Source organism: Quercus robur, chromosome 2 (genome assembly GCF_932294415.1).
Source record: "Quercus robur chromosome 2, dhQueRobu3.1, whole genome shotgun sequence".
Classification (NCBI taxonomy): Eukaryota; Viridiplantae; Streptophyta; class Magnoliopsida; order Fagales; family Fagaceae; genus Quercus; species Quercus robur.
The window spans coordinates 36,343,797-36,359,189 of record NC_065535.1 but is presented as its reverse complement, the minus strand read 5'-3'; the positions used below and the strand labels follow the sequence as shown (position 1 = coordinate 36,359,189).

At 34.9% G+C, this 15,393-nt stretch overlaps 1 protein-coding gene across 1 annotated transcript; it reads right to left on the bottom strand.

The window, feature by feature from the left end:
- Positions 1–514: 514 nt before the first annotated feature.
- LOC126713539 (laccase-14-like) lies at positions 515–14,855 on the bottom strand. Its single transcript, XM_050413297.1, has 7 exons — positions 14,667–14,855; positions 13,961–14,112; positions 13,174–13,418; positions 3,648–3,773; positions 2,288–2,879; positions 1,223–1,575; positions 515–892 (listed from the first exon to the last, which is right to left on the bottom strand). The coding sequence occupies exons 1-7, from the start codon at positions 14,766–14,768 to the stop codon at positions 702–704; spliced, it is 1,761 nt and encodes a 586-aa protein (XP_050269254.1). The 5' UTR covers positions 14,769–14,855; the 3' UTR covers positions 515–701.
- Between the last annotated feature and the right edge of the window lie 538 nt (positions 14,856–15,393).

The window sequence follows — 15,393 nt, the reverse complement described above, 5'->3', positions numbered from 1 at the left end:
TGCCTTCACACATACTTAGGGTTTCCAAGTTTCAAGGTTATGTCAAGAACTTGGTGATCGATTCAGTTGCTGCATTAAGAGCTTAAAGATACACAAGCGGGGGTGCTTGTACTTTCTAGGAATCTAAGAAAGAAGTAGTCCGTGGACTCGGAGTTGTCACATGGTCGTGGTAGTAAGTTTTCTACTCAAGGTAGTAATAGGATGTTAGTGGTCTAAATCGCTATTGTGTAAACTTCAATTCTTTCATAGTAGATTCAGTTTTACCTTGAGGATAGTTAGGTTAAATCCTCCTCAGGTTTTTTACCAATTTGGTTTTCCTGGGTTATCATATTGTTGTGTTCTTTATTTTCTGCACTTTACAATAATATGATATATGTGTGTTAACCTAGACTTGATAATTTGATTAAGTAATTACTTGGCTAATTACTTAGGTTAATCTGGTTGTGTTTTAAGGGGTCTAAAAACGTACACATCTCATGGACTATATGATAATATCCAAATATTCATGTTACCATTATTTTAGATAATAATAAAACAACTTTATTAACCACAACATAATATCATACATAATGTCATACATGGCATATAATAGGATTTTAGGGTACTAATCCCAATAGAAGTTTGCAGGAGTCTAAATAATAAAGAAATAGTACATAAGTAGATGAAATGCATTTAGATGAATGCATTTAACTAAAAATTGGTTAATTTTCTTTTCCTTGATCCAATCCATCAATGTTTTCGAGCTTCAATCTAAATGAAGCATCGCATAGAGGCATTTGAGGAGGGGGCTTGCGAATACTTGTCTCAGTCGTGTCCCCATTCTTTACAATAAAAACAGAAGACATACCCCACGTCATATGTCTATCCAAATGACAATGCCAAAACCACACACCTGCCAAATATGATTGATGTTAGCATCCAAAATATATATGCCAACCAACTAGAGCCACATGATTATAGTTACACTTATAACGTGTCCAATCAGTTTCATAAACGGGTTGACCTAACTGTTCTCACATGCATGCAATTGCTATGTATGGAGTATGCTTCACAAAAGGTATGAATCAATTGATCCCAACTTCTCCATTAAAATTATTATTATTTGCTAGTCAGGTTGTTGGTTGCAAGATCTTGAACCAAAGTATATATTTTAAGCCCATATGCATTTCCTTTTAGAATAACTAAAACTCATTAATATTTACGTTATAGAGACATTGCATACCTGGATTGTTTGCCACAAATCTAATGGCAAGCCATCCTTCCTTAGGAACTCCGAAGGTATTCACTTCAACCGGATCAACCAGATTAAAACTTTTTGGGTCGGTTACATTGTCATAGATCCCAGGACCTGATCCAACCACATAGAAGCTATGCCCATGCAAATGCATTGGATGAAGCCCTGCGCCTTCCACCAAATTGGTACTTTGAAAAACCATCTCAACTGCTTCATTATAATTCAACACCTTCACTTTGGTCCCAAGTTCTGTTAAGGTATATGGAAAATCGTCTCCTGTGAAGTTAAAATAAGATGGGGGCTGGTCTGGGAAATCTGTAGTGTAAACCCCACTAATGTTCCTGCACGGAAGTCTTAATTTAATCCATTTTCCAAACATATAGGCATCTATGATAGTACGATACTCATGTTAGAATGTTGATAACTAGTTATTAATGAATACAATCTTTTGTAAGTCCATTTCCAAAATAGTGTATTTTTAATTTCTTTTTTATAAAAAGAATCTATAAGCTATATCATAACATCACCAAAAAGAATCCTCTCGATTTCATGGTTCTATTGGTACATCAATGCTATTCAAGCAAAAATGATAACCATATCTACGCTATGCTAGTAAAAGTGCTAACCATATCAATGCTATACCCTAAAATAATTAGTTCACAATTGAGGCTTCTTTTAATTTAATAAAACCATTACCTCAGCATATACCTGATGCAAAATTCAATGCACACCCCACAAGGCAGATTCAACCAATATCCAATCAATCTTAGGCATACAAGAAAAAATGGACCGAATTTGAAATGGATATGATCTTGTTATTATTGTAAGAGAAAGTCCAAGCCTTCTTTCACACTTCACTCATATTCGGTTCTACAAATGTAAGATAACCATGTATTACTATCTATTTTTTTCTACATGGTCTTTGAGTAAAACCCACAGGGCAAGACATGAAATCATAAAGGAGCATGGGAAAGACATTAAAACTGACAACCTTATTCCCCAAGAAAAGCAATGTATATTTTAAATAATTAAATGAGAGAAAGACGGAAAAACCTGTAGTAAGCAAGCAATACATCTGTAGTTGGGTTGGACCAACTTATGTTATTGGCGCTTGTAGCCTTTGCTTCAAGTGTTGATGTAAGGTTATGAAAAATAATGCCGCCCATGGAAAGTGTTATAAACATTCTGGTAGTTATGTTTAGGGGGACATTTACAGGATAATCTTTGTTTGCTAAGCTCTTAAAAAGATTTGTGAATGTTATGGCAGATCGCAAGTCTTTGTAAAAGGGAAGATTACTTGGAAAGGTAGGGGACGATGGGATAGTATAATTGCCTTTATATTGGAGGATCATGGTGGCATTGACTGGGTCAAATAATGTAGCCGGGGCATCTTGGCTCCAAAATTGTCGAGCAGCAATATAATAATGGCCAAGACTCTGATTTGTTGTGAGTAGGATATCCATTGTTTGTCCTGGGCTTATCATGATGTAACTAGTGTTTATGGGTTTGGTATAATGTGCATCTGTTCCAACAACTGTGAGGTTGTGTTGAGCAACTGCGAAGAATAGATCGACAGACACAGCAGCGTTGACAAGTCGAACAAGATAGGTCTTGCCGTATTCAACCATCCAACGGTATGTTGTTTCTACAACATTAAGATTATAGCTCAATGTTAGTTTTTTTTAATATAAATAAATAATAATGCTTATAATTTTTTATTACAAAATATTATTATATCCACATTAACTCAAATTGTTGATTCTCAACAAAAAAAAAAAAAAAAAAAAAAAAACTCAAATTATTGTTATATCTATACTAATATTTAAAGGGCTTCTCCTGTTTAGAATTCTTAATTTAGATGTCCAAAATACTCTCAAATTCATCCATTTCTAAGGCTTAAATCATATGATTAGACATGTAAAATTAGTAATTTAAAAACTCCTAATTTTTAGGTAAATTAAAAAAAAATAATAGTTTTTTCTCTCACATCTACATTTCCCTCTCACGTTAGTTGTCAAATACTAATACAATTTCTTCTTTTTTGAAATTTTTTTTTAATAAAATTGCTTAATTTTCCACAAACGTACCATTTTTTTTTTTTATCACTAAACTATTTTCTTCCGACCTCCACATTTCTCTTTCACATTAATAATCAAGTACTAATACAATTTCTTCTTAAAATAAAAAATAAAATAAAACTATCATGAGTAAAATATGTAAGCCCCAAAAAAAAAAAAGCCTCATTGCACATGCGCAAAACGCATGTGACGAGACTAGTATAAATTAATATGGAACCTACACTCTATTTAGGATTCCAATGGGTGAAATGGCAAAATATATCTTATTTTAAGAGAATGATCCAACATGATATGCGGTATGCCTGAAGTCCAAAATTCAAAATCTACAATCCTACCTTTAGAGCATGGGCACAAATCTCCTGGTTCGCCATTTATAGTGTAAGCAACAGAATGTGGCAAGTCAATACCAGAGTGTAGATCCTCATCCAACGAAGATTTTAAATTTCCTCTGTACAACGAACCTGCATGCTCAATAAAATTGAATCATAAATATGCTTTACATTTTATTATTGATTTACCTAGTAAGTATAGCAGTTATATATTGAGACAATGATTTTGAACGATAAAAGTAATTGTATTTTAGTAAATAAATAAAAGATTCATATATAGGTTTAATTATTACACCACGTATGCCAAAAATCAAAATAACATTTAGGAATTAATTTATTTTCCAAAATTTGAAATTTATTTATTTGTTCACTTTTTTTTTTTTTTTTTTATTACAAAGAAGATTGGGCGGCTCATAACTTTAAGTCTTTTTTTGTAGTATAATTTTTTTTTAATCATATTATCACAATAAAAAAATTCTTTTACTTTTTCTGGACTATGAGAAGGTGAATTTTTTATTTTTTTATTGTGTTTTAAAATATGAATAATATTTATAACTGAACTGTCTTTTTCTAGCAATTGACCTATTTTGGTATTTTGGAAACAAAATATTTATCTCATTTGAATTTTAAGTAGATTTATTGTTATTGTTGGTTTCTAAAAGTCATTAATCTTGGGTGATAATTTTTGGAAATTTTTTTTTTTCACATAACCAATAATGTGAGAGTTAAAAATTAATAACAACTTGACAATTATAAAATTTATTGTAAAAATTGTTATACATGTAACATTGCTTTTTCTAAAATCCATACTCAATTCACAGCTTGGAGCCTACTATAGTATATTGACCACCGATCAGTGAGAATTAGGAAACATAATATCAATATGTTATATATGTGGAGCAACTTCTTTCCACATGTTTTGGAGCAAAATTAGCTTGTTGGTACTGTTTCTCAGAGTTGTGGCACACAAGAGTTTAGTTCTTCTCCCATACATCATTCTGTGTGTATAAACCCCAACAGCCACAGTAATAGTTCACCATCTCGCATTAATTAGGACAACGTGTTGAGACCAGAAAGGGGAAAAAAAAAAACTATCTCATCTTTTTTTGATCCCCTAGGCATTTACGTTTGCATAAAAATGTCTATTTTATCGTCTAAAATGTTAATTTACTATTATACCATACCACTTTATAATACATCAAATATCCAAATTTTTATTTTTTCAACACTTCATTTAAATATATATTTTTTAATATTTCTCTCTCTCTCTCTCTCTCTCTCTCTCTCTCTCTCTCTCTCTCTCTCTCTCTCTCTCTCTCTCTCTCTCTCCAAGAACCAACACAAATGCACCATGAACCACACAAAAAAAAAAAAAAAAAAACAATCCCACCACCACCACCAACCCACAAAATGTTGTATATATAGGTATATGTTAGGTTCTAAGACATTAAGAACTAAATGTATTAGAACTTCATTTTGTATATGTTGGCAAACCATGATCAAAACAATGAGTCTAGATTTAGGCTTGCTTAAAGTTTGTTTTAAGCGTAAGTTTGAATCGAGTGTTTTGCAAGAATTTACTGTGTAAAACTGCAATGCTTGATCGATTGAAACACGCAGTTCCAGAATTCTGCAGAAAAGTTTCAAATGTAGGCCAAGCCCAATAAGCGCGTAGGGTTAAGTGTTTTACTTCTAATATAAAAGAAAAAACCCTAACCATGTTTTAGAAGTCTCTGAATAGTTGTGTGTTTGCTCTTGTGTGAGATTTAAGAGGTGTTTAGCTTAGAATGCACGGAAAGCTCTACCAATAGCAAGATTTTTAATCAAGATTTGGTGGTGGTTCAATTGCTACATAAAGAACCTTCAAAGAACAACAAAACCTTTGAGAGGTGTCTCAAAGTCACAAGTAGGAGAACTTGTGCTGTAGCAAATTCAAGAAAGAAGTAGTTCGTGGATTTGGAGATAGCACGTGGTCATGATAGTAAGTTTTATACTTGAGGTAGCATTAGGATGTTAGTAGTCTAAGTCATTTTGTAAAACTTCAATTCTTTTATGGTGGATCTGTTTTTACCTTGAGGATAGCTAGGTCAAATCCTTCCCAGGTTTTTTACTGATTTGGTTTTCCTGGGTCATTAGTTCTTCGTGTTCTTTATATTTTCCGCTTTATGTTTATTTTTGTTTAACCTAATCTTGAATAACAATCTTGTTAATCAATTTAGTTTAATATTAGGTCAAACATATTGTGGCAAGGGGTCTAAAAACCTAGCAAGTGGTATCAAAGCAGGTTAGCTCTTGAGTTAGATCTCTTGATCTAAGAGTTGATCCTTGACCCATGTTGTCATGGAACACGGTAACTCTCTTGTGATCCCTCCACACTTTAATGGAAATAACTATGCCTATTGGAAGGTTAGGGTGAAAACCTTCTTGAAATCTATAAATGAGAGAGTGTGGAACTCCGTTGAATAGGGATGGGAGAAACCAGCTACTCTTATTAGTGAGTGTTCAACGGCCGAAAAAGATGCAGCCGCTTTTAATAGCAAAGCTATGAATGCTATTTTTAATGCTATTTCTATGGAGGAGTTTAGGAGAATCTTAAATGTTGAGGTTGCTCATACTGCTTGGAAAATTCTCCAAACTGTGCATGAAGGCACAAAGGCAGTCAAAATAAACAAGTTGCAATAGTTGACTACTAGGTTTAAAAGCACTAGAATGTTTGAGGATGAAAGTTTTGATGAATTCTATGCTAAACTAGATGATATTGTAAATTTTGCATATAATTTGGGTGAAATTTATGATTAAACTAAGATAGTTAGGAAGATTCTTAGATCCTTAACTAAGGACTTTAGACCCAAAGTAACTGTAATTACTGAAAGTAAGGATGTGGACTCCATCCCGGTTGATAAACTTGATAGGCCACAAACTGAATGACCCATTGTGATAGAGATTAATTAATTAATTAGCCAAGTTATTAATTAACCAATTTATCATGCAAATGCGTGGTAGCACAAACAAATCACCAATAAACTAATTATGCAGCGGAAAATAAATAACACGGTGATTTGTTTACGAATGGGGAAAACCTAACGACAAAAACCCCACCGGATGATTTCCAAGTCACCACTCCCCAAACTCCACTATTATCACAACAAGCGGTTACAAGTAAAGGAATCCCAAGTACCTTACCAACTTGCAGTTAAACCCTTACCCTAATACCCAATTGGACTTGTTCTGTAGTGACAGTTCCCCTTTCGATGCATGACTCCCAAGTACGTGACTAACCAATTGCGCGGATCCCAGTACGCGACTTCAATCACCAACTAAGAGGTTGTTAGTTGCAAAGTTCTTCAGTTCATCCACACGATGAAGATCAAGAAGATGCTTGGTCATAAAACCCTACGGTGCATATACACAACAACTTCTTCAAGAGAAAGAGATGAACTAGGGTAAGAACTTCGTCTCTGGTCACAATTTGCTTGAATAGAGTTTGCTTAAAGCTTGTGCAACTTGTGAACTGTTTGACGGCCCTTAAAATAATCCTTTTATATATCTAGGGTTAAGAGAAAAGAAAGCCCAAAGACATATTCACGAATCCCAAGAAAATCATATTGGAATTCTGAAAATCTTAAACCTCGACAGATAGAAGATGTCGAGCAGCTGTCGAAAAGGTGTCGAGCACATCGAATGTAGAACAACTTTCTTGAGCTCGATAGATGTAGCTGTCGAGCCAGCTGTCAAGCTTTAATGTTTTTGCACTATGAACTTGTTTTCTTGGACAGACTTGAAGGCTTCAATACTTGATCTTGAAACAAGGTTTCTTGAAGTATTTAAACACATCCTAAATCTACCCAAACACATCCTAAATCTACCCAAATACAAGTAAAGTGCGTTTTGTCAAAGGATAAGTCAATTACATAAAATCATGACATATGTTCTTAACATGTGAAACACATATGTCCTAACAGAACTTGTAGGATCTCTACAATCCTATGAGTTAGACCTACCCAAAACTAACAAATCCAAATCAATGGCTCTTAAGTCAGTGATGATGTTAATTATAATGGATTTGATGATGAACTCTCTTCTACAGAGATTGCCTATCTTACCAAGAACTTTAGAAATTTTCTCTGAAATAACAATAGAAGGGCAAGATGTAAAAACAATGTTGAACCTAAGAACTCTAAGACAAATGAACCAACTAAAACCATAAATACTGAAAAATAAAAATAAAAAGTTGGTCAATCTTCTAGTCATTCTCTAGGTTAACAATGTTTTGGTTGTCAAGGGTATGGTCATGTGAAATCAGAATGTCCAACATTCTTGAGAACAAAGGGTAAAGTTATGGCTATAACCCTTAGTGATGGTGAAGTTTTTGATCATGAGTTTGGAAGTGATGAAGATGGAAACTTATTTACTTTCACAACTACTGTTGTAGTTAATGAAAGTGATTCAGTTGAAGAGAACCCTTTTAATGGGGAACTCTCTGAGAGTGCTGACTTGCAAGAAGCTTATAACAAGCTATGCAAGGTTGCTGCAAAGGATGTAATGAGTGTGGATGTAGGGCTAAAGAAGATAGCCATTCTTGAACAAGAAAAGAAAACCTTGTTGCTGAATTTGTTTGATGCTAATGAACTGGTAAATAAGGTGAAGGCTGAAAATATTAAGTTGGTTGAAAAAATTAAGAACCTAGAACTAGAATTGTCTGTTGCTAGAGAACAGTCAAATAGGTCTGCCAATTCTAAACTTGATCACATGTTGAGTATTCAGAAGTCTCCCTTAGACAAATCAGGTTTAGGTTTTGTTGATAGCATCTCTGAGTCTGAAACCCATTCCATAAACTTTATTCCTACTTTTGAACCATCTAAGATAGAAGTTGTATAGCCAAAAGAAGAAGTTCCTACTCCTAGGAGATGTGGGAGCTATATGATGTAACTCTTTAGGTGATAGTCACTTTCAAATTTATGTGATGAATAATTTAGAAATTGTGATTGATTACTATCTACATATTACCCCACATGTATCTCATGTTGTTACTAGTTGCACACACTTCATAAGTTATTCTTTGCTAAACTTAGTATATGAAATTGTGTGTGAATATGGTTTGGCCATCCAAGATTATATATTCTCTGATTTTGATACAAAATATGTTCAAGGGTTGAAAATTTTAGTGCAAGAGTTTGAAAATCTTGTTTTGAAGTTCTGGGTTGAAAACTTCTGTTTTTGAAAAACATTTAAACTCATTCTCATGCATTTCATTCATGAAATTACTTGGGTTGAGTTGTTTTTGCATAATCTTCTGTAGTTTTTCAGAAATTCAAATTTATAGAACTGTGATCGATCAAATGTGTTTTTCGATCAATAAAAAATTCCTTGATTTTTAATCATTGCTCTCGAGTTTGCTTGATTGGTTTTCGGTCAATCAAATATGATTTATTCATTTTTTGATCGATTGAAGCTAATTTTTGACCAATTGAAAATTTAAAGGAAATTTTAAGGAGCTCTCTGCCTTGCTTGATCGGTACCCCGATTGGTACTCGATCGATCGAAATTCAAAAAGAAAGATGATAGGCTAAAAAAGAATTGACCCCTTACGATGAATTACTTGATTAATTAGCCAAGTTTATTAATTAAACAAATTAACATGCAAACGCGTGATAGCACAAACAAATCACCAATTAAACTAAGTGCAGCGGAAAATAAATTGACACGGTGATTTATTTACGAATAGGGAAAACCTATACGGCAAAAACTCCACCGGGTGATTTTAAGGTTATCACTCCCGAAATTCCACTATTATCACAACAAGTGGTTACAAGTAAACGAATCCAGTACCTTATATCAACTTACAGTTGAACCCTTACCCCAATACCCAATTGGACTTGTTCTATAGTGACAATTTCTCTTTTTAATGCACGGCTCCCAAGTACGTGACTAACCAATTGCGCAGATCCTAGTACGCGACTTCAATCACCAACTAGAAAACCTATACGGCAAAAACTCCACCGGGTGATTTTAAGGTTATCACTCCCGAAATTCCACTATTATCACAACAAGTGGTTACAAGTAAACGAATCCAGTACCTTATATCAACCTACAGTTGAACCCTTACCCCAATACCCAATTGGACTTGTTCTATAGTGACAATTTCTCTTTTTAATGCACGGCTCCCAAGTACGTGACTAACCAATTGCGCAGATCCTAGTACGCGACTTCAATCACCAACTAGAAAAGGTTGTTGGCTGTAAAGTTCTTCAGTTCATCTCAACGATGAGGATTAAGAAGATTCTTTGTCACAAAACCTTACGGTGCACAAACACAGCAACTTCTTCAAGAATGATGAATTAGGGCAAATTCTATCTCTGCTCACAATTTGCTTGAACAAACTTTGCTCAACACTTGTGCAACTTGTGAACACTTTGACGGCCCTTAAAATAGTCCTTTATATGTTTAGGGTTGTGAGCAAAGAAAGCTCAAACACATAAAACAGGATTGGAGTCAAAACAGAACTAGAATTTTGTTCTTCATAAAGCTCGACAGATACCTGTCTGTCGAGATGCTATTGAGTAGCTGTCGAGCCATAGGGCTGGAATAACTTCTTAAGCTCAATGGATAGCTAGCTGTTGAGCTAGTTGTCGAGCTTTAATGACAGGCACTTCTTCAATGCTCCAATAGTCTGATTAGCTTCATCAAACTTTGTGAAAAGCTCTTCATGATCAAGTTCCACATCACTGAGCTTCTTGTTGGTCAGCCTATAAAGTTTCTCATGTTTCTCAAAAAGCTTGTATATTTTCTCATAGGTTGTATGAATATCATCTTGATCATCCATCTTCTCAAACTTGGACTCCACCAATTCCTCTTCTTCATCCACATCTTCAACAATCCCCTCAGTAGGATTGACAGTGGCAGTGAAGGAACTCAGGATTCCATCATCCTCATTGTCGGAATCATTCTCAGGCTTGGTGTCACTTAAGGTAGCAGCAAGTGCCTTGCTCTTTCCAATGCTCATGAGATATGTAGGACACTCCTATTTCATGTGACCGAAGCCTTGACCCCCAAAGTACTTAGCTCCTGTGGGAACAGTGTACTGACTGCCATTCCTAGCATCCTTCTTCCCTTTGTCTTGGCTTTTGAACTGAGAAGAACTAGATTACCTATAGTCCTTGTCGAAGCCCTTCCCATTTGCATTCTTCATGAAGTTCTTGAATTGCCTAATGATGTAAGAATTCATCTTAGAATCTTCGTCATCTGAAGACTCATCCGTGTCACTGCTCTTGGCCTTCAGTGCCATGCTCTTGCCTTTACCTGATTTGCCAATTCTAGTTAACTCTAGCTCGTAGGTTTGTAGATTGCCAACCAGCTCTGTCAAACGAATCTTGTCGATATCCTTTGATTCCTTGATCGCCATGATCTTGGCATGGAATCTCTCGTGCAGAGATCTGAGCACCTTTCTTACAATCTTGGGTTCAAGAATGGTTTCCCCAAGATTGAACGCTGAGTTCACTATGTCTTTGAGTTTGGCATAGAACTCATCGAACGACTCATTCTCCTCCATCTTAATCTCTTCGAAGCTTGTAATGAGCCTCTGTAGCTTCGAATCCTTGACAGCCTTGGTTTCCTCATAGGTTGTCTGGAGGATGGTCCATGCCTCCTTAGCAGTTTCAATGGAGGATATCTTCTTGAACTCCTAATTGGTGACTGCACCGAATAAAGCATTCAATGCCCTGCTGTTATAGTTTGCTGCCTTAATCTTGGTATCATCCCAATTGGTTAGCTCTTCCTTTGGCTTGGTCCAGCCAATCTCTACAGCTTGCCATACCTTTTCATCTAGAGACTGCAAGAAATCTCTCATACGTACTTTCCAATATGCATAGTTAATGCCATTAAATAAAGGAGGCATAATTAATGACTGTCCTCTATCCATGACAAATGAGGGTCAATGGATCAAACACAACAAAGATTAACCCTAATCAGAGTGTGTTTGCTCTGATACCACTTGATAAGCCAAAAACGAATTGATCTCTTGTGATGAATTAATTGATTAATTAGCTAAGTTTATTAATTAATCAAATTAACATGCAAACGCATGGTAGCATAAACAAATCACCAATTAAACTAAGTGCAGTGGAAAATAAATTGACATGGTGATTTGTTTACGAATGGGGAAAACCTACATGGTAAAAACCCCACCGAGTGATTTTAAGGGTCACCACTCCCAAAATTTCATTATTGTAACAACAAGCGGTTACAAGTAAAGGAATCCCAGTACCTCATACCAACCTACAGTTGAACCCTTACCCCAATACCCACTTGGACTTGTTCTGTAGTAATAATTTCTCCTTTTAATGCACGGCTCTTAAATACGTGACTAACAAATTGTGCGGATCCTAGTATGCGACTTCAATCACCTACTAGAGAAGGTTGTTGGCTGCAAAGTTCTTCAGTTCATCTCAACGATGAAGATTAAGAAGATGCTTGGTCACAAAATCCTACGGTACACAAACACAACAACTTCTTCAAGAACGATGAATTAGGGCAAATTTTGTCTCCGATCACAAAAATTTTTGTTATAAAATAGATTTGATTTTTTTAATACAAACCAAAAACCAATTTTTCTAGTTCTTAAAAATAGATCTGACTTTTCTATGCCAAAAATAGATTTGATTTTTCTAAACCAAACTAAATTTTTTATCACAACACAGATCTAATTCTTTTTTTAACAAAGAAGAGGATGCATTCATAAATAGACTTATGTGATTTAGTTTTTCATGTGTGCAACATATCATTCATGTCATACATAAAAGGGGTACATCGGTCGTGAAAGTCTAGAAGACTAGACTCTGTTTGGGCGAAATGGGTGCCTAACACCTTTCCATTCCGTAACTTAGCCTCCAAATTTAGTGTCTTTGGATAGGTAGACCTAGGCTTTATCTTTATTTATTTATTTTTTTGGGCTAGATTGTAACTACGACAAAACGCCATGTATCTTTGGTAGATTGTAACTAGGACCCAAAGCCATGTAATATTCAATTTATCAAATTTGTACTTTTTAATCAATGAGAATGGAACAATTCAGTTGTGTAAATTTGTTATTAATTTTTTTCTTATTTTTTGTATAAAAAATAAGTAGTGACTCCACACCACTTTACAAAAACATTTTACAAAAATCTCACTCCATCACACCCGACTGACTCTCACTCTCACACTCACCTTTTTTTGTTCCTCTCTCACACTTTTCTCTTCCTCTCTCATACTTGCCTAAGCCAGACTAGCGACAGCACCACCAATGGTGCCACCCTTCACCTCCACTCATCATTGGTGAGAAATCTGGCAACCTCTGCTAAAGGATGATTACAGATCTCACCTTGTTTTGATGTTGAAGGGGTCGCCACGAGAGGCCTAAGGCGAGCCAATATTACCACCATTCCCTCACTCACCACCACTAGCACCTTCGAGTCCCCCCTTCTCCATATTGATAGTAAAGTATATTGGGTTAGTTTAGCTAAAATTTAAGGAATGGATAAAAATATTAACATACCAAGTATAATGATCTCTTCGTCATCTGGTTTGGGAAATGGATAAGTGGTTCCAATAGCAGGCAAGATAACAATAGCACCATGAACACCAACTCGTGTCCAATCACTGTGAGCATGCCACCAAAGTGTTCCCTCTTCGGTGGAAAAAATGACCTCATAGGTGAAGTTTGATCCTGGTTCAATAGGACATTGCGTGATGTAGTTTGTGCCATCTGACCATGGATTTCTTGGTTGCTTTACACCATGCCTATAAGAATCATAATATCATTTAAGGTTGTCAATCTTGTTAGGCAGTGCTTATGTTATAAATAAAATGGTAATTTAACCGGTTTAATATGAAAATATTTTATTCTTAGAAAATGTTATAATATATATATATATATATATGGGCATGGTTGCATTCCTAGGTTTACAAATCCTCAACACTCATATTTATGAGATGGGAAATGATAAAGTTGCTATAAATATTTACTGTATAAGCCTAATAATTTGGCTTGATAATGAATGGATTGGTGTACTTTGCCACATCAAATAGTTATAATTTTCAATATAGATATCAACATCAATTTATATAATAAAATCCGTAGTATGGAGAACATCGTACTTGTGAGAATATGAATGTTAAGAGTGTATAATAGACTACTCAAACTAAATACCAAGTGCAAATATGCCTTAAGTCTGAGTCATTCAGTGCCTCGACCCAAAGAGATGATAACCACATTAAATGAAAGATAATTTTACTGAATATGGATGCGTGCGTGTTTATTTTGGGAAAGAGGGAGAGATTACCAGTGAATGGTCACCCCATAATATCCTTTGTTATGAACATTGACATACATCGTATCCCCTTTATGAACCCGTATTACTGGCCCAGGAATACTGCCATTTACGGCTAACATGGTCTCAGTGCTACACAACCTTGTGAAGTTTTCCTCTGTAAGCTGTAAAAGTAGAAGAAGAAGAAGCATATGCTTATAAATTGATGTAACGGAATAAAACATCAAGCTTGTACTCTCCAACTCTGATGGCAAGTTTATGTTTGTGTTTTCAAACCCACATTATTAGAAAATCACCTTTAGAGCATCCACATTGATAGAGTTATATTTTTTAGCTTTTAACAACTCTAAAAACTAGTTTATTTATTTTAGCATCTCACTTTACCATTTATCTAACATTAATAGTTTTATTTTAGCAACACTTTGATTAAAATAATAGTAAAAATTCCCCACAAAAACTTTAGCAACCAGCTACAACCACCTCCACCACAACTCCACCAGCCACAACCGCCATTATGGCAACTATATCTCATGATAGTGAAAAAAACAAATAAACAAACAAAGAAAGAAACAAACGTTCTGCCACAACTAAAATCCATCCCATTACTGGACGAAAAGAAAGCGCAAGAGAAAACTAATGCTAGCAGAGGTAGTTCATCTGTAACTGTGATTTTCAAGATAAAACTACAGAAGGAAACCACACGATAGCTCGTACTTACAACAAAGTCATAAAAATGAACATCGCCCTTGACCATGCAAAGACACTGTACAGCAAGAAACAGAGAGCCCAGAAACAGCGATTCTTTCTTTTTTGGATTCATCACTCACCCTCTTCAGCACGAAACTAGTTTCTTTTTTCTTTTCTCTTTTGAGAATCGAAAACCAGTATCTTCTGTGATATTCACGTAGTGCTTTGAGAGTTTATATATACATATATAAAACAAGTCAAACTATTTTAAAATTAAAAGTCAAATGTAAAACGTGATTCTATGTCAATATATACCAAGGCACGTGATTCAACCTAACATTCCACGAATAAACAAGATTAATATCTAGTTTCAACTGTCAAAAGTCAATACCATCTGATCACTCACTCATGATCTCATAAGCGTATGTGGCATTCAAATCACCCACGTTTTTATTCTTGAAATATTATGCTCCTAGGAAAAGCAAAAACTAGAAATCAAATCACTCAACCGCTTACTAAACTCTGACAAGGTATCATATAATTGCCAAACATTCCTGCAGGCAAGCTCAGTTGAAGGTTGGTTATTGTTCAAAAATGGTTACTAGGAGCACCGGAAGCAGACCGTTAGGTTTGAAAGTTTGTTTAGACCTCTTTAACAGATTGTTTAACCTAATTTATTAATCAAGTGATTACTTATATTAATTTTCAGATTTAAGTTAAACATAAATGAATCATATCATGTAAAGATGCAGAAAAGT

Coding starts and splice junctions, on each gene's coding strand:
- LOC126713539 (XM_050413297.1), bottom strand. CDS start 14,768: ATGAATCCAAAAAAGAAAGAATCGCTGTTTCTGGGCTCTCTGTTTCTT. Junction 3,774..13,173: donor CGAAGAGATCATTATACTTG/GTATGTTAATAT, acceptor TTGAGCATGCAG/GTTCGTTGTACAGAGGAAAT. Junction 2,880..3,647: donor TTTGTGCCCATGCTCTAAAG/GTAGGATTGTAG, acceptor TTAATGTTGTAG/AAACAACATACCGTTGGATG.